General features: G+C 36.5%; 3 protein-coding genes and 1 pseudogene across 9 annotated transcripts; 1 reads left to right on the forward strand and 3 right to left on the reverse strand.

Moving 5' to 3' along the window:
• Nucleotides 1–159: 159 nt before the first annotated feature.
• On the forward strand, nucleotides 160–5556 carry LOC105170197 (elongation factor P (EF-P) family protein). Of its 2 annotated transcripts, none has more exons than XM_011090861.3 (12): nucleotides 160–312; nucleotides 415–608; nucleotides 796–826; nucleotides 933–946; nucleotides 1064–1114; nucleotides 1432–1501; nucleotides 2474–2546; nucleotides 2652–2719; nucleotides 3642–3762; nucleotides 3913–3952; nucleotides 4896–4963; nucleotides 5223–5556. In XM_011090861.3, exons 2-12 carry the CDS (start codon nucleotides 423–425, stop codon nucleotides 5227–5229), a joined length of 729 nt encoding a protein of 242 aa, XP_011089163.1. In that variant the 5' UTR covers nucleotides 160–312; nucleotides 415–422; the 3' UTR covers nucleotides 5230–5556. The 2 variants fall into 2 exon arrangements, 1 of the variants encoding a protein (XP_011089163.1); XR_848478.3 differs by lacking the exon at nucleotides 160–312 and having other exon boundaries at nucleotides 336–608; nucleotides 5223–5279; nucleotides 5395–5556.
• A 1777-nt stretch (nucleotides 5557–7333) lies between these two features.
• On the reverse strand, nucleotides 7334–11061 carry LOC105170196 (mitochondrial dicarboxylate/tricarboxylate transporter DTC). The gene is made up of 6 exons (XM_011090859.3): nucleotides 10614–11061; nucleotides 10203–10286; nucleotides 8905–8966; nucleotides 8194–8555; nucleotides 7858–8072; nucleotides 7334–7690 (listed from the first exon to the last, which is right to left on the reverse strand). The coding sequence occupies exons 1-6, from the start codon at nucleotides 10728–10730 to the stop codon at nucleotides 7634–7636; spliced, it is 897 nt and encodes a 298-aa protein (XP_011089161.1). The 5' UTR covers nucleotides 10731–11061; the 3' UTR covers nucleotides 7334–7633.
• A 625-nt stretch (nucleotides 11062–11686) lies between these two features.
• LOC105170193 (uncharacterized) lies at nucleotides 11687–17573 on the reverse strand. 6 transcript variants are annotated; one of them, XM_020696615.2, is made up of 9 exons: nucleotides 17462–17573; nucleotides 17323–17360; nucleotides 16616–16741; nucleotides 16039–16144; nucleotides 14616–14798; nucleotides 12617–13198; nucleotides 12323–12391; nucleotides 12162–12244; nucleotides 11687–12015 (listed from the first exon to the last, which is right to left on the reverse strand). In XM_020696615.2, the coding sequence occupies exons 3-8, from the start codon at nucleotides 16661–16663 to the stop codon at nucleotides 12165–12167; spliced, it is 1068 nt and encodes a 355-aa protein (XP_020552274.1). In that variant the 5' UTR covers nucleotides 16664–16741; nucleotides 17323–17360; nucleotides 17462–17573; the 3' UTR covers nucleotides 11687–12015; nucleotides 12162–12164. The 6 variants fall into 6 exon arrangements, with proteins under 6 accessions (XP_020552274.1, XP_011089156.1, XP_020552275.1 ...); XM_011090854.3 differs by having other exon boundaries at nucleotides 17458–17562; XM_020696616.2 differs by having other exon boundaries at nucleotides 11687–12012; nucleotides 17323–17551.
• Nucleotides 17574–20661: 3088 nt separating this feature from the next.
• Nucleotides 20662–21898, reverse strand: LOC105170257 (ethylene-responsive transcription factor ERN1 pseudogene; annotated as a pseudogene).
• Between the last annotated feature and the right edge of the window lie 861 nt (nucleotides 21899–22759).

Genomic DNA, 22759 nt, shown 5'->3' on the forward strand with positions numbered 1-22759 from the left:
TACATCAATTATACGATAAGTATATTGTAATTAGTGTATATTTCATATAAGGAATTGGATAGATGAATGAAGTTTTGTAAATATTTCATACAAAGGCAAAGATGATAGATAGGTGAGTGATGATGATGTTGGTGTAATAATAATGGAATTCAAAACATCCATCCATTCATCCATCTTTCTAAGTAGGTATCACGACTGAAACAAGACTAGTTACTTAAACAAACTAAGGTTGGCGGGTATGAAAGAAAAGTGGTTGCAACATACTCACTAATTAAGAACACCTGGGCTGGACTGAAGATGGTACAGTAAATGGTACGTATATTCATTCATTCTTCAAATTCATACCTCTTTCAAAGAATGAATGATATTCAGCACTAGTATTTTCCACTCAACTTCCAAATTTACCCTCTTCAGTCTCCAAAATGCGACTCCTCCTCGCTAAACGGATTTCCGCCGCTCTCCGCTCCCCCGCCCCTGCTTCTTCCTCAATCCCCCGCAACCCCACCACTTCCTCACGCCACATCAAATTTCACGCTCCCCGAGGTGCCCTACTTGACTCTCCATGGTCCGCCACCCAGCTTCGCCGCGCCAGATTCTCCGGTGCCGATGTATGATCTCTGTCCTTACTCATGCAACTCCTATTTACTTCCTTTTCCTTTTTTGCGCGCATTTACTAGTGCTTATTCTCCTATGCCTATACAACAATTTGATAGAAAGGCATGAAATTACTCTGCTTCAGGCATTGATGTTCTTGTTGCCACAAACTTACAAAATGTGCTTTTCATGTTCACGCAGGTGAGGCCAGGAAACGTCATTGAAAGAAAAGGTTAGATTTTCGACATTCACAGTATAGTGATGATAATTTAATAATTAACCATACATATCAAGATATTTTGTAATGTTGTTTCTGGATCGCTCTGGACAAAATGCAGGAAAGATTTTTGAGGTAATTATTCAGCAGCAATTTTTTATGTTTATGTTTTCATTGTCTTCTCGTCCCCTGCTATTGATTATGAGGATATGGCTATGGCTTAACATAACATGTAAATGGAATTTTGTTTAGGTTATAAAAGCGCAACATACAAGCCAAGGAAGAGGAGGAGCTATAATACAGGTTTCATGCTAATTTTTATATACCATGATGTTATTTGGTCGTTTTCATTTATCTCTTCCACTAAGAGTAAGGGATACTGTTCCTGTCAATAAAATAGTCTTTTAATGTTCCATTGTGGATGATTGGTCTTTTCTTCATTTTCTGTTTTTAATATTTTAGACGAGAATCAAGCAAGCACTGTCTCATTCTTTTATGTATCACATGGCTGTCCAGTGAAAGATCTTGAGTTTGAATGCCTGGAAAGTTTCTTAAATTTAATGCCAAGGAAAAAGTATAGATTTTAAATCCTTCTATTCTTCTGGACCAATTACTAACAGGTCGAGCTCCGTGATGTTGATAGTGGAAGCAAAGTGAATGAGAGGTTGCGAACTGATGAGCCAGTTCAAAGTATGCGTCTTTTGTCATATTTCTCATCAGAGTGAGAAAAAATTTTCCTAGTTGTATTTATTTTTTTGGTTAGTTATCTAATGTCTCTCAGCTATATCATGTCCAGGAAATTAAGGTTAAAGTTAACTGCAAAGGATGTAACATATTGCCTTTGCTGGCTAGTCATACTTTGAACTTGCTGTCTGCGTCAGTTGAAGTTTAATTCTATGTTGTGAAAGAGAATGGCTAGTTTGAGCCAGAGCAAATTCTAGCTAAAATTGTGCATTTTTCTCTTTTTACTGATGGATTGGGATAAGATCACAATAAGATATATAAGAAAAACCAAATCTACGGTTAATGATATTTCATTATTCTGGTTTCTCAATCTTCCTCATTCTCACATGCAAGGTCCTGGTCAATGTTAGACATAAGCTGGATGATTGAATTGATTAAGAATTAGGGTTTTGGAACAACACGATCAGTCAGAAGTTTTTTGTACTGGGGATGCTTTTAACATAAAAGCATCATTGTTAGCTTTTACTATATAGTAAACAATTCCTGTAGCTTTTGCACCTAGTCTAAACCCAGTTGATGGAAGCTATTGAATTGTAGGAGAAATTCTCTAAACAATTTTCAGGTGACAACCAATTCAAAGGTTCTATTGCAAATTTTGGAAATATATTTGACATAGAGTGTATACGACTATCAAGCTGATTAGAGAAAGTTTGCAACTTATAAGTATATTTTTCTTATGATAACTATTACATCTAGAACCACTGATCAGTTTTGAAACATGTACATGTCTATTTGAGTACTTTTTGTGCACCAACTAAACCTATGGGAATATGAAAAAGATTATTCAAGATATAACTTTCTATATGTGACATCATCTTTGCAAACCTAACTTCATCTTCAGCCAAGCGCACTGCCCTAGAGTGTTCTGTATAAATACTAATTCCTATATTCCATTTATGATTTGGTACTGCTGTGCAGAGATATATGTTCAGGAGAAGTCATTCACGTACCTTTACACTGATGATGAGACTGGAAATATTGTGCTAATGGAGTGAGTGCTGCTGTTTGTTTTCTATTTTTGAATTAAGCATGATCGAGTTTCACTAGGGTGACACCCATAAAATGAAGCCACACATGTTTCATTTATCTATTCCAGGCCCAAGACATACAGCCAGCTAGAAGTGCCAAGACACTTATTTGGTGAATCTCTTGTCTACCTTCAAGGTAATGTTATTTGACCTCTAAACTTGGAATTCTCTTTTACCATTTATTTTATATGCAGCTCCATTTTTAAATGCCTAACTGAAGCTGATACAATCTAAAACACGATATTTGGAAATCAAGGAAGGTGTTAGATATAAGCACATCTCAGCAACAACCTGGATGCAGCCACTGTTTGGGTTGGTGTATAAAAGAAATTATTGGCAATGGTCCTGTATAACTGTTGTAAGGCATGCCAACGTCTCTCTTAAAGGACTTGAACAAGGTCATGGGCAATTAATGGAAGCATTTTAATATAGCGTAGGGGCAATGTTATTCTAAAAGGCAAAATGTTGTACATAGAGTTGTAACTTAAAATTGAAGTTTAGATTTCTAAATGGTTACTGAACATTAAATAATTGTTAGTGAACCTTGGATCTTAAGTTCTAGGATCTAAGACCCTTTCTAAAATTGGAGAAGGTAGTTTGCTTATAATGAACGAAATCTGTGATTGAATAAGCTTGGTAGATTGTTTGACATGTTCTTCTGCTTATGGATTATCATTTGAAATATAAGTGTGCCGAATACATAGGTGATTATGAAGTAATTAAGACCTCACTTTTACGATTGATTCGATCCTATTGGCAGTGACAAATAAAAACACATCATTACTACTGGTGAAATGAATTCTGTTGGCCTCAAAACGTTTTTGTTGCTTTCCACACGTTACATGTTATGAAGAAAGTTGAATCAGTTGTTAGATCTTCATCTTGTTTGAACAGCAGCATGTTCTACGTATGAAGTTGCCCCTCTGCCTTATTCCAATTGGATATAAAGGAAATATCCTGTTTGTAAATTACATGTTACAGGGTAAATATTACTTGTGCTACCTTGATCATTCACTTTTCAATGTACCATAAGATATTTCTCATTCCATTACATGCAGATGATATGGAAGTCACTGTCCAGCTTTATGATGAAAGACCATTGTCAGTAAAAATTCCGCATCGAGTTACGTGTACAGTTACTGAAGCAGCTGATTCACTAAGGGGAAGTGGACCAACTGCGTAAGTACACCTGCTTCAGTGTTCTTGTCGTCAGTTTGCTTATCTTGAATCCTGGACTCCAATGTTGCATTCTTGATTGCTTGTATTTGCTTGACCTATAACTAATTTCAGATTATTTAACATATTTTTATTCATTCTTCACTTCCGCAGTTATAAGAAGGTTTTGTTGGATAATGGTCTTACCGTGCAGGTAATACTCCAATGAATACTCACATTTTGTTTCTTTGTCCTATAATTTCGATAATTGTCTTAGCACCATTATTGGCTTCCCTTTTCTGGAAGGAATGTTTGCAGTTGTACTGAACTTTTCTAGATATTTATGTGCTCCCCAAGACTCCTGTCAGTTTTGGGAATATAAAGAAAATGGGAAAAAATGATACACTGACTTGAATTTTTCAAAAAATTAAGCTTCCCTTTTCTGGAAGGAATGTTTCCAGTTGTACTGAACTTTTCTTGATATTTATGTGCTCCCCAAGACTCCTGTCAGTTTTGGGAATATAAAGAAAATGGGAAAAATGATACACAGACTTGAATTTTTCAAAAATTATTTTGATGAAGAAAACGATTGGAAAAGACAATATGATCATGATTGTAACTGTTCTTATAGAACTCATTGGAAGTCTTGGGGAACACTTTTATGGCTTATTCCTTGTTCAAAACCCGCCAGGTGTGGGAGATTTTAAACATAGACATGCCAAAATAGCATTCTTATGCCTAAACTGTAAAATTATAAGTTTTAATACATTGCTTTAATCAAAGGTAAGGCAGAAAAGTTGACCTGAATATGATGGCTTAAACATATCTTTATCTTCTACTTCATCTCTCTGAATTGCAAGAGAGATGCTTAACTAATTTTATGGGTTGTGAATGCGTTCTTCCATCATGGCAACTGTCCACAATCAAAGTAACTCTGCCACTTATGAATATGTGAAATGAGAAAATTAAAATTTGTTATAACTTTCAATCTGACCTTTTCTTTCTTTTGGCTCACTCTGCATTTTGCAAGCATATTTTTTTCTTATGAGTTATTCAAATAATTACAGTTAGCATCTTGCTAATGCTTGTTGCATGGCCCTCTCAACTCAATGTAAGATGACATCATTTGACTTTTTTTGCATATCTTATTATTCTAGGTCCCAGCTCATATTTTAGCCGGTGATAAGATCGTTATCAACACCACTGATAACTCTTATGCTAGCAGGTGAGATGAAAAGCTCGTTATTGTACTAGTTTGAGATGCTCTTATTCATTGGTATGTGTAGATTTGAGTTCTCATTTTCCTATTAGATACATCAGCAATGGGACGGATATTGGGAGTCCCCATATTTCATAATTGTTGCTATTTCAATGCCTACAAAATCAGGAATCATGATCCATGCACATATAATTCATTGATTGATTATATTCAATCCATCTTTCCTAGCATGTGACTAATGGTGAAATGCTATCTGGTTCCTCAGGGCTTGAATAGGATCTTCATCAAGTTTTGCTCCAACTGGTTCAATTTCAAAGAACAGGTCATGTCCGCAGTTAGTAGTATCTCAGGCAGTTTGAGAAGCTTATGAGATGTTATTTTTCAGTTTCAAGGTTTTTCAAGGTTGGCATCCATAATCAGTAACTATCTTACTGCAGATGGGAAGCAGATGTAGGCGTCTGGATGTGGTGTCTGTCTGCCTTATGTGTAAAAAGATTGTTACAGAGTTTATGAGACTGGGTGGATCCATGATTTAGGGTGAAAAACAGTTTCTCCCTGAAATTTATCAGATACCAATAAATAACAATTTGAACAATGCATCCCCACTGGCAGGTCGTGAAACAGAAGCGCAGAAACCTGATGACATTGACTCAATGAACCAAGTTTTGTGCCTTTGGTTTCGAATCCCCAATTTATTATTTATTGTATTTCATAATTCTACAAAAAATTTAAGTAATTGTTCAAAAGAAAACTTCTATTTTATAGAAATATAAAATAAAAATAAAATAGGCACATTAAAGACCCTTAAATAGATTAACAAATGAGTAATTCCAATCGAGCATGAAGCTGGCCAGTGAGGAATCCATTTAACAGGGGATCCAGTATATGGGAGTGAGTTGTATTATTGCAATTGCTGCTTCTCAAGGATAGACGACTCCTCTTCTCCTTGAGCCCATATCTGTGACTAGTTGTTCATCTTCAACGGCACTTCTCCCTCTCTCTGGAAGAGTGAATATGTGTGCTTGTTTCTTGATTGTGAATTTCTTGGTTTAGAGGATACTTAATATGATGGTGGCCGTGAGAGTTGAAGTAACTATTAATGTGATGAAGAGGCTATCTAAGCTTTCCTTCTGGGAAGCTTCGCAGGTACCTACTTAGGGAAAATGGAAGTTTTGGACTTGGCATTTCACACTGCTATAATTTTGTGTGACCGTGTCAGTCTCTCTCTCTCTCTCACGCACACACATACATAGAAAATGCTCTTACCTGTTGCCGTTGTGTCGAATGCAGTCCTAGTGATGAGGAGGCTCGCTTATTTTCTGGAAATGGGATGATTGAATGATATTGTATTGAGCATCATTAACTGTGTGATTGGATCTTATATATGTAATATATATTAGGTAGTTGCCTGTAAGAATTCCTCCACACTGAAGCTCAAATTTTGAAGGATACGCGATTGTTGAATGAATTGGAAGTGACAAGAGTAGAAGGGATACGGTGTCCTTGTCCATCGGTGATTGGGTGAAGATGAGTTGAGTATGGGGGTGGGGTTGGATCCAACTAGTTAAAGTATACTTACAAAAATGCCTCCATATTATTATCATATTACATAGGAGAATTGCTTCAAGGAAGAGAATTAGAAAGGCATATGAAAGAGCTAATATTTTCGAATGAAAACTTACTAGCTGTTGATGATCCTATAAGGATTGCAAAGAAGTACCAAACTACAATCCCAACACCCTCCTCCTTTCTCTTGGAGGAACAGTAGGGCGGCAGCAGCAGCAGCAGCACAACTAAACTTATAATCCAAGTCAAGCAAGATCAATTCGATTCCAATTTCCCTTCTCTCAGAATCAGCTGTTCAAACTACATCCATCTATTTCTTATTAAGTTTTGATGAGATGTTAAGGTTGACTAATCTGTAGTAATACGTTGCATGTATTTCCCCTCCACCTTCATAAATTCATACGTCGGCCCCAGTATCTTTAACTGGAATCGCTGCTTCGCAAGGAGGAAAACAGCATTATAAGAAGAAGCGGCTGCTTCTCCTCAAGTCTTCATAATACAGACTGCTTCTCCTTGCGATCATGATGAGTTGCTAATCTTCAACTATATACTTAGCTGCTTCTCCTTAACTAGTAGCCTGTTTCTGGAAGGTTGAATGTGTATGTGGTGCGTTTAGAGTAGGAAGTAATTGTGTTAAACCAGGGATGAGGAGGTGAAAGAAATAGCTTTTGCTATTAAAAGGAAATGTTTTTTGGGTTGGCATTCTTTTGCAGAGCTGTTATTGTTTTGTACTATAGGGGGGTATGCTGCTGCTGCTGCTGCACCTGCACGATGCTCTACCTCTGATCAGCAAGAGTAAGGCAACCAAAATCAGCTCAAGAAAGCTGTAAATTCCAGTGCGGATCATGTTCCGACCCTTCTCAGATCAGCAGTTCACACTACATTTATTGTTTCCCTAAAACAATTTTCCTGGATTTCAAAATGGGCAATCGTCCATAAAGTAACTTGAGAGACTTCTATCCTAATATGTCAATTTCAATACAAAATGTAATGTTGATTGCTGTAAAATTACCCTCAACTTCAAGGGTGTGAATAACCAAAAACACAAAAATTGACATGCGAAATCATTCTTTTGATTGGAAGCTGTCCGGTCTCCACTTAGACTTAGAATTACAATCCCACAGACTTCTCCAATTTCTGGATCTGGTTCAGGAATATCCAGGTCATCTGCATGAACAAACGGTATTAGAAACTTAATACGGACGTAACTGAAGACTACTAAACATTGAGGGCAAATTGGGAGGGGGTGGTGCTTGGTGAAATGCTTTATTCTTTTTTTACTTCTTGTGTTGGGGGCTGGATTGGCACAGAGAAGGGGGGGGGGGGTGTTGTACCATGACATGAGGGGCAATTCTAACGCAATATACTGGAAATCCAGTATAGAACTTGAAGGGTCCACCAGCCTTGAGCGTTTTCATAGCACAATCTAGAGAACCACTGTATGGATATTTCCCCTGAGCATCGGGCTGCATTTTTTGTATTTGGGTTTTCACATAATCAAATGGCAAACTGCAGGCTGCAGCAAAAAAACCTGATACAGTACTGGCCCCTGAAAAGAGACATGAAAAAGCTTTAAACCTCGGCAAAATCCAAAGACCAAGTATGATGAAGAGCAATGGACAAGAGTGGAAATAAAAATACTGATAATGGTTGTGCCAAGAGAACCTCACCCAGCACTGTGGAAGCCTCGCCAAAACCAAGTGAGTCCTTGAAGAACTCCACACTTTGGTCATAAGAAGCAAGCATACCCATGTTAAGTGCCATAGCCCTCACCACGGTTGGGCCAGCACCTTTCCAGAGTGCTAGAACTCCTTCATCAGCAACAATTCGGGATAGGGCATGAAATGCATTAGTGTAGTTCCGCCTCTGGGCAGCAGGCAATGTGGCATCAGCCTGCATACGAATTAGAGCCAAATCGGCAGGACTGCCTACAGATGCTCCAATTGCTCCTGCAGTCAATCCACACAGAGCCTTCTGATAAAGTGGCAATGGTTTCCCATCATTGGCCTCTACTGCTTTGTTCGTCAAAATCCTATCAAAGATTTCCCAAGTAAACAAATGCTATGTTATAATTTAAATAGCAACAATTATGAAATTTTTCCAGTACTCTTGGGTTTATAAAGTGAAGGGAGAGATACCATCACAACTTCATGCTTCTACCACATTACATATAGTGGAATTATAAAATGGAAAACCAAGCTCCATAGTTTACATGATATGGTTATAACAATCAATTGCAGATAGAGGGCAGAAAAAGGATGAAAAGCAGAAAAACAAGAATATAAGCCATGAAGACTGCAATCAACTGAATTCTAAATGATTTCTCCAACTGTTAAATGGTCATAAATCCATATAGTTACAAGGTTCATAGAAGTACTCACTTAAATGATCCAAGCCGAGCAGTTGTATATGTAGCTTGTCTAAGAAGCCCAGCAGACAAACCCTGGAGAAATACCAATAATATATTTATAATAGGGCAAAAGTATTGGTACGTTTAAGAGACTCAACAAAACTATAATAAGCCAGGATTCTATCCTACAAGATACATTGATTGCAATATTATCAAAGGCATATCAAATTGATAAAGATAAAAAGAGGTGTGTCGTTTATCACATTCTTGAAAAATGACCACTATTATTAAGCAAATCATAATGGGTTAAATGCATGTTACCCCCCTGTGAAATTTCTAATGTTTAAAAAAAAAACCCTGTGAAAAAAATATATAGGCAAAACACCCCCTCACACTAGCGGTGCACAAAACGCCCCAGACTTTAAATTTTTATTCAATTTTTTAGTTAGATAATTACAATTATACGCTTCATTGTATACCATAGGATCTTACTTGATTAAATCGACAGTCAGATTTTATTCCCCCCTCCCCAATCCCCACCCAACCACCCCCCACCCCAGCTCCTTCCGCCGCCCCTCCCCACCTGACAAGGCCCCCACCCCCGCCTGCAAAAAAACCCAAAACCCAATCTTCTCCTGCCCTCCCTCCCCTAGGCACCAATCTGCCCCCCCCCCCCCCCCAAAACTCAAAGACCCACCAGGAAATATATATAAATATATATTTTACATGTAAAATTAGTAATATATATTTGTTAAAGCAACTATTTATTATACAAAAAAATAAATTAAATCTGATCCACACATTTACAATCAAATAAAATATAAGCTTAGATCTTTTTTGTTGAATCTAAACTGTTAGATCAATTTGAAAAATCTACGCATTGGTTTGTATTACTTAAATATAGACCATTGGTTTATATTATGTTATATCCCACGGATGATTGACAAGGGCAATTTTATCATTTCATATGCAAAAGAGGAGAAATCCACCCACAATGGGCGCTTGTGCCCAATCCAACTGTAGGGGGTGTTTTGCCTATATATTTTCTTCACAAGGAGGTTTTGCTATTTATTTTTTCATAGGGGGTTTTTTCTAAATGTTAGGAATTTCACAGGGGGTAAAATGCATTCAACCCAAATCATAATACAAGAATGAGATGGTGGCAGATTTTAAAAAAGAAAACCAAAAAACAAAAAACGTATGATCAGCCTATTCCAGAGCAAAACAAATACTTTCAAGCATTCTCTTGTTATAATTCTACCCTTCCGGTGACGATAACAATGTCAAAGAAACATCAAGTCATAGTATAGTTGACTCTTGAGAAAATACCTTGTAAAAAGCACCAAAACCCTCATTTTTAAGCATGTTCTTGGTCACCTCGGCAGCTGAACCCTGGCCCAGTTGTATTCTCACCTGAAATAAGAAATGAACCGCATAGATCAAGACCAAAACCCTTTAGCTCATACGAACAGGCAGAAGGCTTCAATTTCGGCCCAAGTGACGATTCCGAGATTCAAAAACATATGAGTGAATCACTAGATCTAACGAAACCAAAAAGGTCATTCTTATTATAAGGCTTGAAAAGAAGAATCACCTCGACACAAGCAGAAGTACATAATTAAACTAGAGGAACATAAACGAGATCTAAAACCCACATCATTAAACGAAAGAGATTCGATCTAGGATCCGGTAATACAGTAATTGGATGAGCTGAGTAGAGAGAGGAAAGGATTGGAACACCTTGATCATGTCGATAGGCTGAATAACACAGGTGGCAAGCATACCAGAGGCACCGCCATTAACGAAGGGCTTGACGGTAGGCCAAACTCCAGTTGATTTGGGTTTCGGCTCTCCCATTGTAGTATCGTTTTGGGTTATGCAAATTGCAAAGCAAAGGGGAGAGAGAGAGTCACTTTCACGTTAGTGTTGGGGGGTGGAAAGGACGAGGACGAGGGCTTAAATACTAATGGTGGCATACACATACAGCAGATAGCAGATAGCAGCCAGCACCAAGCAAAGAGCAGCAATAGCATAAAATATAAAATAAATTAAACCCTCTTAAATGAAATCAAATGAATTAGGTTTCCTGATGGGATCCTCTCCAGTCTCCAGTCTCCACTCTCCACCCTCTCGCCCTATTCTATTCTTTTCGTTGCTTCAAGATTCAATTTTGGCGTAGAGAATATTTTATAGGCCCTACCAATACTAATACCAATAACAAACCAACTTTTTATGAATTTGTGGTTCCAAATCTAATTAGTGGTAAAGTATGGGGCAGAAACCAAAATACATATAAACTTGCAAGTTGGAACCAATTTCAGTCGCCGCCACCATACTACACAAACTAGTGCCTGCTTTCCCAATTTTCTATTCCATAATTTGTCCCTACAATATTATTAAAGTACAGAAAACCCCAACCCCACTTGGATTTTTACATCGTACATACATAACAATGCTGCCTCATTTTTCATGATTTTGTAAGAAAAATAATAATAAAGAGTTGATTTAATCGTAATTGGAGTGCTTTACCCTATAATATATGCTAATTTAATTTAATAATCATTGTGCGGGCGGCAGTCAATATAGAAGAAAAATGCACATGTTGAAAACTTGCCTTTTACATTCAATTCTCACGACATCCTTCTCTCCAATTCCACACTAATAATTTACCTCAACATGTTGCTCTAAGAATTCAGGTATCGTCTTATTTTAATAATAATTGTTGATCATATATATGATTATTATATTAGATATAAATAACTTTTATATTGCTAATCGTAATCATTTTAAAGGAATAAAAAGAAGCCTCAACATGTTAATAATTCAGCCAATCAAAATTTCTTCCAAATAACCATTAACCTGTGCTAATCATTACAGCCTTAGTAACAATATATACCAAAAACAAGAGGAACAAAAAAGAAAAGCAATATTAGGCATCATGTAGCTGGCAATGTAATGTAATTCTACTATCTATTTAGATACAAGTGAAGCTAAGCAACAAAACCATAATACATATATATGTACCAACCAACCAACTAAGAAATATCCAAAACCAAAGACACAAGTAAGTTGATGATGATTGATGGCAAGTGAGTGCACTGGAACTGTACAAGATCATCATCCATTCTCACACCTGCTGCTGCTGCACCACCATCACATACTATAATCAGATAAGATATGCCATACAACATGAAAATAAGAATACAAAACATAAATCATTAATTTTTTTGCAAACATAAACCACTTCAATTTTCTTATTTGTCTTTTGTCTATAGCTTAAGAAAATACCAATCATTTATATTGTCTGCCAGAAGATGGATAGCTCAAACTTTCAGGTACAAGAGGATCCAACCTCTGCAGCTCTCCTGAAGCTGAAATACAAACACATCAGTAACCTCTATAAACAACATAATGATCCGGATGTAATGTAAGTGAGATCCATCACCTACCATGTGGATTCACAAAGTTGTTGGCATCTGTTCCCAGGAATGGCTGCCTATTATAACTGCCCCTTAAATCTGAAAATGGCATCAAAGAGTGCAAGACTCAAAATACAAGCTCTCAAGTAAATTTTATGGCATTGAAGAAATTAGTAAAAGTATTTTTTCATAGGTACAGTACAGCCATATGAAGATAAAATAATTTGTCCGACCAAGTAAAAAATCCTACTAGGTTTTATACCACAAAACCCCCAATGCTAGATAAAAGAGAGGAATAAGAAGAAGAAGAAGAAGAAGAGAGACCAGGACTAATAGTGAAATCAGCCGCAAGTTGAGGGCCAATATTTTGCTGATCTTGTTCCAAAGGGCAAGCATCCCAGTCAAAGAGAAAGTTGCTTGGATTAGACTCTTCACTTGTGAAAACTGACATAGAGGCATCACCCATCTGAGGACGTGGTTCTAGAAAATTGTTCGGTACACTGAAACTGCAAGCTGATCTACCAGAATGACAAGCTTTGGCTCTAACAAGCTGCTCATTGGACTCAAAACTTCTTAAAAGCGATATAGATGCATCCCCCATAAGAGGATGTGATTCCAGAAAATTGCTAGGTGCGCTGAAATTGAAAGGTGGTCTACCAGTATAACCAGTCTCTGCTCTAACAAGCTGCCCATTCATTGTTTGAGCCAATCCCATGTCTGGGTTTCGAGACAAGAACATGTTTGGTGAAACATCAATCTCTCTACTATGAATAGACTGATCAAAGGTTCCTTCAGCACATGACGGGGTTGATGTTTCAAAATTGTGAAAAACATTTGGCTGCTGCATATCCTCTGTTCTCAGAAGCCTGGTATTTTGTGCAGCACTTGGTATGGGCATATGCTGTGCTGTAAGATTGACATACTAATAAGCTCTTCAAACAGGAGATGGTATTGTAATACTTAAAACAAGTTCCAATATACAAGAATAATTGTCTTCAACAATATATGCAAACTGGCTCGAGAACTATAAAGTCTCGGGACATTTTCTACCAAGTTCCTAAGTGAGTAGGTTTGTATGTCTTTCAATGCATGATACAATATAACACATATTTTTCTGAATAAGATGATACAATCACATGAGCATAAAGGTTGTAACAACATAACACCGTGGAAGAATCACCAAACCAGCGCGTTGATGTCTTAAAGCCAGAAAGTAGTTACACAAATGAAAACCAGAAAGTAGCTACAAAGAAGACACCCAATTAACCTATATATTTGCCTGACAGAAAGGGAAAAACATTCTTGTGGAGTCATGGATATTCACTATACAGAAATCAACTCAACACTGATGTCCAACAAATCCTAGCTGGAAAGACACATCTAAATTTTGCCTTCCAGATATTTCCTATTCTCATTAAGTTTGGTTTTTAATGTGTTCTTCATATTCTCACAACTTACAAGTAAAAGAATTGCCAACCCATCTGATGCAACAAGGATATAATAAATCATAGGAACAGAAATGCCATTGAATTAGAAAGTTCCTGCAACCAAAAGATCATCCCATAATGATTTATTGTCTTAAAAACAGTTAGCACTCAACTAAGCCTGTAATATTTTTCAGGCCCATTCCCCAAACCTTCCAAGGACAAATGACTGGTCCAACTAATTTTCAAGATTCAAGGCAATTTTTTTTTTGTCAGCCCACTAGTTATTACTGACACAACCACAGATCTTATCATCTAAAGAACATTGATGTAATGTTCATAATAATATCTTGCCCTGTTGCTGTAAATCAGCCTCTTTCAGTTTTGAAGGAGTCTGTTGTTGCACTGCCAAACAAGTCAGTCAGCAAACATCAAATTCAAACGATGGGCACTTTTCCTTCATAGGAATTTATCTTCTCTTGATGGAAAGAAGCAAACCTGGCAACAGCACCCAAGCATAGATGTTCCTCAGATTTCCATAAAAATGTTGTTGTAGGGTCAACATTAAGAAACTCATGTAAATAAAGCAATAGAAAAAAATATCAATAGGCCATTTTGGGCAATAACAGAGGCATCTCGACCCTGTGATTTAAATATAATTAGCTAGCAGTGGCATAGTGCACCAATATTCAAATACATTTGTTATCTGTTATTCTGACATGGTAAAGTTTACAGCATATAAGGTAAATTTCAGAAAATCTGCAGTAAACTTAGCATTGAAACACTACAGATCAAGAAACATACCAATATGGAGCATTTTATCTCATGAATAAAACAAAATCCATAACTGAGGAAAACTTTATGGATTAGTTACCAAGAATAGTAGAAAGCTGTCTTACTCAACAACATATGCGATCCATTAGATGTGACATGCTGGTTAATCCCAATTATGCCACTTTGACGCATCCGCTCCACCTGTTCTGTAAGCAATCTGTTGAATTCCAGTATTTGATCCTTCACCACCAACTTAACATAATAAGCATTGAAAAATTCTTGATTTTCTCTTTCAAGCCTCTCCCAAACTGAAAAAAAGAAGCAAATTACACAAACAGGATAAAAACATAAACCTAAAGAATTGTAAATACGTGAAAAGGCACAGGAAACTGAATGAAGTGAAAATGCGCTTTATTCAGACATATCAGCAAACAAGAAAGTGGCACCATGGTGAAAAGTAAGTCAAACAAGGCTGATTCTATAGAAAGTGCATGAGCAACTTCCTTCCATGTCTATACACCACAGATATAATAACTTCAATCTTTCAACACACTGAAACCAACCATCTAAAAAATTAACCAAGCTTTCAGACAAGACTCATAGATGAATGACTTACAAACAAGGTAGACAAGTTTGGAGTACAAATTATGACTGCCGTACGTCATACTCTTCCACTCTACCTAGAACATAGAATGCACCTATACTCTAAAAAATGACCCATCACTAAATGTGTCAGTCACAACATTAGCATGGCTCCAACAACACGTGTGATACATGCCATTTGGCGTGTCTAAGAATTAAACAAAGAAAATTTTAGACATGGCAGAAACATGGGAGGGCATGACAGAGACGGAATGTGTAGTATGCCTGACACATCTTGGATATGGTGGATTTTTTATTCCTCTTCATATTATATAAGTTTAGAGGTTAAATTTCAACTAAAGAAACTTTCCAAAAGTTAGATTGAAAAATAGTATAACCTCATCAAAATTCAATTTTTCTTGTTGAACTCTTCTTTCTTAAGGTTATAATCTTTTATTCCCATCATTTCAAGACAACTAACACTATAACCAACATGAACATTTCTCATTGTACTCATACTTATATTTCGAATCCTTTACAAATTATATACAAATATATATAGCTATATATATATATATTATACATTAATTTGCATATAAAATTTATATCAGACAGGGCACAGACCAATAAAATTTTAAGTATTGCTGTGTCCAGTGCCCATAAAGTGCCTGCCTTCCTAATGAATTTAACTATACTGAAGTTCATAAAGTACATAGCACCAGCTCATGCTCTTCGATAGTTGCCAGGAGAAATTGGCGCTAAAGTTCCACGCATCTGAAGCAATGCAAATTGCAGGGGACACGTAAATATACAGTAACTGAGATTTCTTTCCACACTTGAGCCATAGTCAGGTTGAAAAGGAAAACATTAAATCACCTAAGATGAATGACTCAGAGTTAATTCCCCCATGCACTGTTATTCAAGATTTTATCATCAGTATTATGAGTTAAAAGTAGGTAAGGACACCTGTTTCAGTAAAGCGTGGCTCGATGTTGCGCTGGCTGTTGAGAATATTTATCGCTTCCTTTTTGTTCATGTAGTTCTGGATGCACCATTCTATACAATTTTTCACCTAAGATAAGAATAGATCAAATGCAAATAATTAAAAATGAAAAAATTACTTTTGCAGCTCAGAGGGTAAATGCATAGAACAGCATGAATAACACGTTTTTGTAGCTCAGACTGTAATTGTATTGATGAAATATTGAAGGAAAAGAGGGCCATTCAAAGATATTCACTATTCTTAGAAAAATATACTGTTTACAAAATCATATTTTGGAGCTAATTCTAGAAGACCAACTCCCCAAGCATAAACTGCCACACATAAATTGCATTTCTATGTGAACAAAATACAAAATTGATTGTGATGCACTATTTACAAGAGAAAAGGCCAAAACCAAAAGTCTTTAATTCTTTACCTTCCGCTTCAAAGTTTTCATACAAGAATACAAGTCGGGTTTCGATTTGTTTTCTATTTTCCTTTTAAAACAAAATAAAGTAGGTACATTTAGTCATGCAAACAGATTCGAGCTAAAAGACTTACAAGTTGTATATCTTGATCAGAGGGTAATCTGCCCTGCCTACCAGACATCTTCCTGGTTGCCACCTTGTGGTTCTGTTGTTAAGGTGTATTAGAGTTCCTTTTTCACCTCAACTTATAAGATGACACCTATAATTCAAAATTAGAAAACACGCCAAACTGCATCATTAAACCATGTTTGGATTAAGAAGAAGAGTTACCGAAACAGAGGAACAAAAGAGCAATACATACATGCAGCTTAGAAAGAAGTGTAAAAGCAACAAGCATGAAATACCACCAAGTAGTAATGATTCAACATATAGTCCACAAGACACCGACTGGAAACTCTCTCGTAAATAAAGTAGTCAACACTTTTATTAAATGAATTACACCTACACAACTCAATACCGAAATTCATTCCCTTTCAATAGTTTAACATTATTTTTCTCATCAAAGTAAAAAGGGTTCTTGGCTTCAAAATTGATAAGAAAAGAAAACCACTCAGTCAAAGAATTCTCATACTTGAATCTCTTATGTATACAAAGAAAACACAAAAGAGAAGGAACACAGAAGAATTAAAGAAAAGATTGACGAACCCACAAACCTTATTGAGTGAAAAAGGAAACCCAAACAATAGTCGAGTGTGAATAGTGGGTATGAATGTAAATTCAAGAAAATCATGGTCATTAATGTAGCGGCATGAGTTTCTTTGTTTGTGTTTTGTCACTTACCGAATTTATTTGAACGCGGGAGGAGAGCAAAGAATCATCTGTAGTAGTAGGAGGAGGAGGAGTAGTAGTAAATAAACAAAGGAAAAGTGAAGTGAAAATAAAGGATTGAAAGGAATATAGAGTTCTGTTTGATACCAACAATTTGAAGCTCTCAGGCGTTGGGAGAGGTTTGGAGTTGTGGAAGGACAGAATTTGATTCAAATGTTTCCTCTTTTTATTATAGAAAGGGAAAGGTAAGCTGATGATGTGGCTGCTCTCCTCTCTCTCTCTCTCTCTCTCTCTCTCTCTCTATATATATATATATATATATATGCCCTCCCCTCCCCCGTGAAATTATTTTAAAAATATAAAAAAAAATTAAGAATATAGAGTGAAATTAAAATTGTTAAAATTCTACGGTGATACTTTCGTAATTAAAAAAAAAAAAAAAATATTTTGTCCGGCAACAAAATCACTGCCACCTTCTCTTTAAAATTTTGGTGCGGTCACGGCGAGTTGTGGGCCACCAAACATACTGTTTGACTCCCTTGATGAAACGAACATTTCCTCTCAAACAATTTCAAATTTTATTAATCGTAGACAATGGGCTTTTAGTATGACTACAACACCTTTTTGCCGTTGATTCGTCGCCAGCGGAACGACCCATGATCACGGACCACCAACACTGTACGCTCCTCGACCTAAGGGTTCTAACGAGACCACCTTAGCTCAATTTTATCAAGTATTTGTTAAGATATGAAAACTTGAAGATTTTTTCGCTGAAAATTCGCGCTGAAGCTGTTTGCCGCCGTTTTTTCGCATTCAGGATGAATCACGGCCTGAGACCACCGCTGCTCGAATCCTCTCATTCAGACGATTCCAACGAGACCAATCTTGCTCAATTTCATTAAGTATTTGTTGAGGTATGAAAATTTGAAACATTTCCGCCGTCAACGTTTGCGTTGAAATTGTTTGTCGCTTCTCCACCGTCAAGACAAATCACGGCCTGAGACCATGACTGCGCGAATCCTCTCGTTCAGGAGATTCCAACGAGACCAAACTTGCTCATTTTTATCAATATTTCACCGAGATTCGAATTTTTTAATTTTTCACCGCAACTTTTTTTATTTTTGCTAAGATTTTTAAATTTATTTTTTAATTAAAAAATGGCACCACAATCTAAAATTACGGTGCCATGAAAGAATTTTTTTAAAAAAAGAAATTGCGACACCACATTTAGAGAACGCTTTGCTGCTTAAAATCTTAAGAGTCTCCAAATACACCTACTTTTGCAAATCTTCTTTTTTAACATTTAATAATTTTCTCCCCCTCCCCTTCCAATGCTTCCATCTCTTTTTTCTGTATTTCTATTTTCACCCCTCTATTTCTCTTTTTATTACTCAAAATTTACTTACTTTTTATGTTTAAGACCTCATCTTAATCAAGTATAAACAATCTACCATTTATTGGTGTCAAGAATCTTAATAATCATATCATATATGTTGATATTAATAATTGTACAACCTGTTACAATACATGTATATTTTGTTGTAATTTGTGTATCATGTATTCATCTATTTATTTTCTCTCTTTTTATTCCATTTTGATATTCAATATTAATGACTTTATAAAATGACACGTCGCTTGTATTTGCCTGCCGATTCTCATATATAGCGTGTTCTGTGTTTAATGGTTGTGCCATGTGTCGTGTCTAATATATAATATGTTGCGTTTTGTATTTGACACGTTATGTTGCATGCATTACGTGGCATGCCACATACTATGCATGAAATTTTATTAACATGATACATGGTTATACAACGTGTCGTTTAATATAGATATATGAGACGATACGTGTCATGTTTTACATAAAAATTTATATTTTAATATTTGAATGTATAATATAACAATTAGAATAATATTTTTATTATCTATGAAGTGCCATCTCTTGACATCTAACAAAGAGATCAATCAACTAATGAACATGGAAAACACATATATTGTGTATCATCCCCAAAAATCTAGGAACTAACACGAATGTACTAATATTTATTTATTTCCTTTGGTTCATAACCAAATAAAGATTTAAATTTTATTTTGATCTTGTTCTAATCTGTTTGTGTGGTGTGTGCTGGCCAAGAAAGCTGCCACGTCCAAAGGCCCAAGTCTCTATGGGCCTAGATACAATGCCCAGTTGACAAAAATTACACTACTGGAATGCACATAGAGAGACAGGACTCGTGCATGATTAATGCCTTATAAATGAATACATACTTTCTTGATTCAAAAAAGAATTTCAGAATAAATAAATAGGACCAACAATTTGGAGAAATCATTTGAAATGTGATTGGATGCTCTGAATTGTGTACTTGTTGTCACTACTGTCAAGGAGACACAAGAACATGACTAAAAATTTGGTGGAGCAATGTCCTATGTTTCATGATTAATGACCCTTTTTCCCATTGTGCAAGGCTTGATTTTCTCAGTTGAACATTTTGGAAGCTGTTTTCCAGAAATTCCAAGAATACGCTGAGAAAGATCTTCCACCCTCTGTCTCGGTCTTAACTTAATAATTTGTTTATCCTAGAAAGAGTTTATCTAAATTACTTGAAAACTAGTAAATATGCAGAAACTTATGTTGTATCATGTATGTTTGATGATCAAGAGGGCACTTTCATGTATATGGCTATCTTAGTCAATAGGATGAACTTCTATTATCTTGTAAGAGTTGAAAGCTAGCTTTTGGACAAAAAAAGGAAAAAGAAGGCTAATGCAAATAATGCATAATCATTTTTCTTTCCAAACTTTATGACAGTGGAATTAGGACAAGACGGCAGAATGCATAGGAGAAATATATTAACTTAAACATATGTGGAATGTTTTTTCCATTGAAAAGGTTTGGTAAAATGTAAAATTGACCATTTCTACCTCAAGAGAAGCCATTTAGATAAGGCTGAGGTTTGCAGCAGAAGTTTTGTATGTATTACTTGGCACCGTTCTATAAAGAATAATGCAAGACATTCTCAAAACTAACAAACAAAATGTACAAAATTGATATCATAAGAGCATGTTTTGTGTTAAAAGCAGAGCTGATTTATAAATGTGTTTCGCCTTTGTCTGTGTTGTATTCCCTATTCTAATCTCTAATGATCTTGTTCTCTATTGGTTCTCAGTTTATGACAATCACAATTTGGGACTAATTATTTAGCTGTATTCTATCATTGTTGTTGTTGTTATTGTCGATGTGATTAACAGCTCTTTATCATGATTGGATGCACACTTTAAATTGTGAGGTTCTCATCATTTAGGTGAAAAATATGTGCAACAATACAAAAAATTACAATGTTTCTCCAGCTGAGACATTTGTCCTAGATTCATATCATTGAGAATTGCGAACAAGAAACATATATATCGATATCTGTGTCACCAGCTAGTAAACCAAGATCACATGAATTGCTTCTATTTTAAAGAAAAGGCAAGTTCTTCATCTTTCAGAAGTAGGTGAAAATCCAAGTAATAACTAAACTACTGAGGTACATTGGATGATCCCTCTAAAACTTTCTGGTGAAATCTTAGATTTCTGCTAGATCAAAAAACTGAATCACTTTTTTCCTAGTATACTCGAGGTTTAACTTGGACAGAACATCTGACAGAGAGTGGGAATATCCCAGAAAACATCATTGGGATCATTGATGTTATCCCAATATTCATTTATCCCATTCATCGCATAGAGTGATGCTGATATCTGTCGTTCAACCTTCATTCGTTCAAAATCAGGAAACTGAGCGTCGTTCATGACCTCATCAGCTCTTTTTGGGACAAAGATACCATCCTGTTGAAGAGAAATCTTGTCAAAATCCATTGCATAGTTAAAGCCCTCATCACAATGGTTGACATAAGAGGAAGACATCTCGTATCCTCCCATGAAACAGCTCAAATCCGGCTTATACCCATCACCAAAATTAGCTGGATTTAGGCCAGAAACAGGAGAGCCATCTATTTTGTTGCTGCAAAAACTGCCACTAGAAGAACTACTTTCGAAACTACTACTAGGAGAAATAGCCTTTTGACTAGTTTCTTGATTGGCACATTTTGTGGTGGTTGAGGGAACATTTTGACTAGGAAGGGTGGCCTTTTTCAGCCCTCTCTTTTGGTTGAGAAGGTTTCGGATTTTAAGCGAGAGGGCTGGATTGCAGGGGACATTATTCAAGAAGTTGGTTCGTGTGTTTGAGCCACGTAGGAGGCAGGCGGCTTCATCGTAGGCCTGAGCAGCCTCCTCAGCCGTGTCGAACGTTCCCAGCCACATTCTGATCTTCTGAGTTGTGTTCTTGATTTCTGCAACCCATTTGCCGGAGGGGCGTTGCCTCACCCCAACAAACTTGTTCCTGTTGGGACCTCTGGTTCTTGACTTGCATGTGGTGTGATGATTGTTGTCGGCAGAAGTGGTATGGAAGTGAAGTTCCATGATTAGTACAATTTTTAAGGCTGTGGGAAATGCTAACTAAAAAGAGAATAGTTATGGTCCAAGGAGCAAAGTGTGAGAAGGGAGTTCTTATAGAGGGGATGGGGATGTCTTATTTGGTTGTCTGGTTTTATATCGAACTTTGTTGTATGTAAAAAGTTGACTGATTTTTCAATGATGAGTGGGTGTGAATGATGAGTCGTAAGCATGACCGGTTTGGTGGAAATGTTTATTTGTCAATATGTGCAGCATTTCTGCAAGGCATGCCTATTGCCTACTCCCATTGCGGGTATTGCTTACCACGTTCTTTGCCTTTTTCAGGTGCAGATTTGTGAGGAAAAAATTGGCATGCTTTTGGCCCTGCCTGGACTTCAATGCAATTTTGTAGGGCCATAATGTGTCTGATAATGCAATGTATGAATATAAAGAAATAGGACATGGGAGGCATTTCATCCTGGACAAGAAGATAAAGGGTTGATAAACCAAAGTCAAATGTAGTGTAGATGAAGACAATCCATACCTTTTTATGATGGTTTAATAGAATAATAGCATTCGTTGCTTCTTCACTTGGTCAATCACAAATACTCCCAACTGAGTTGCAATCACGAAGGCCTGCCAAGATTTTTTATTGTTTAGGATACACCCCTAAAAACCTGCCACTTGGATAAACCTGCCATTCCAACTGCTGTTATTAAATCATAATTCAAACAAGCTACTACATTGAGGGGTTAGGGTCGGAAGAAGATAACGAATCCCTGTTTGTGTGCGTTAGCAATACAGAATCTGGAGAAGCACGCCTCTCTTAAAGGAATCTCCACTTTCAGAAACCACCATAAATTGTTATAACTCAACCAAAAACAAGAATAATTAATTTTTTTTACTATCACTGATTGGGCAATGGAATTTAAGATACAGGTTTTAGCTTGTGGGTTGTTGGAACGGTTGAACTCCTGCCTTGTCCTGCTTAGATTCTTTCAGCATGGTTTTATGCTACCT

The sequence above is a fragment of the Sesamum indicum genome, linkage group LG9 (assembly GCF_026168435.1).
Source record: "Sesamum indicum cultivar Baizhima isolate 11 linkage group LG9, ASM2616843v1, whole genome shotgun sequence".
Lineage (NCBI taxonomy): Eukaryota > Viridiplantae > Streptophyta > Magnoliopsida > Lamiales > Pedaliaceae > Sesamum > Sesamum indicum.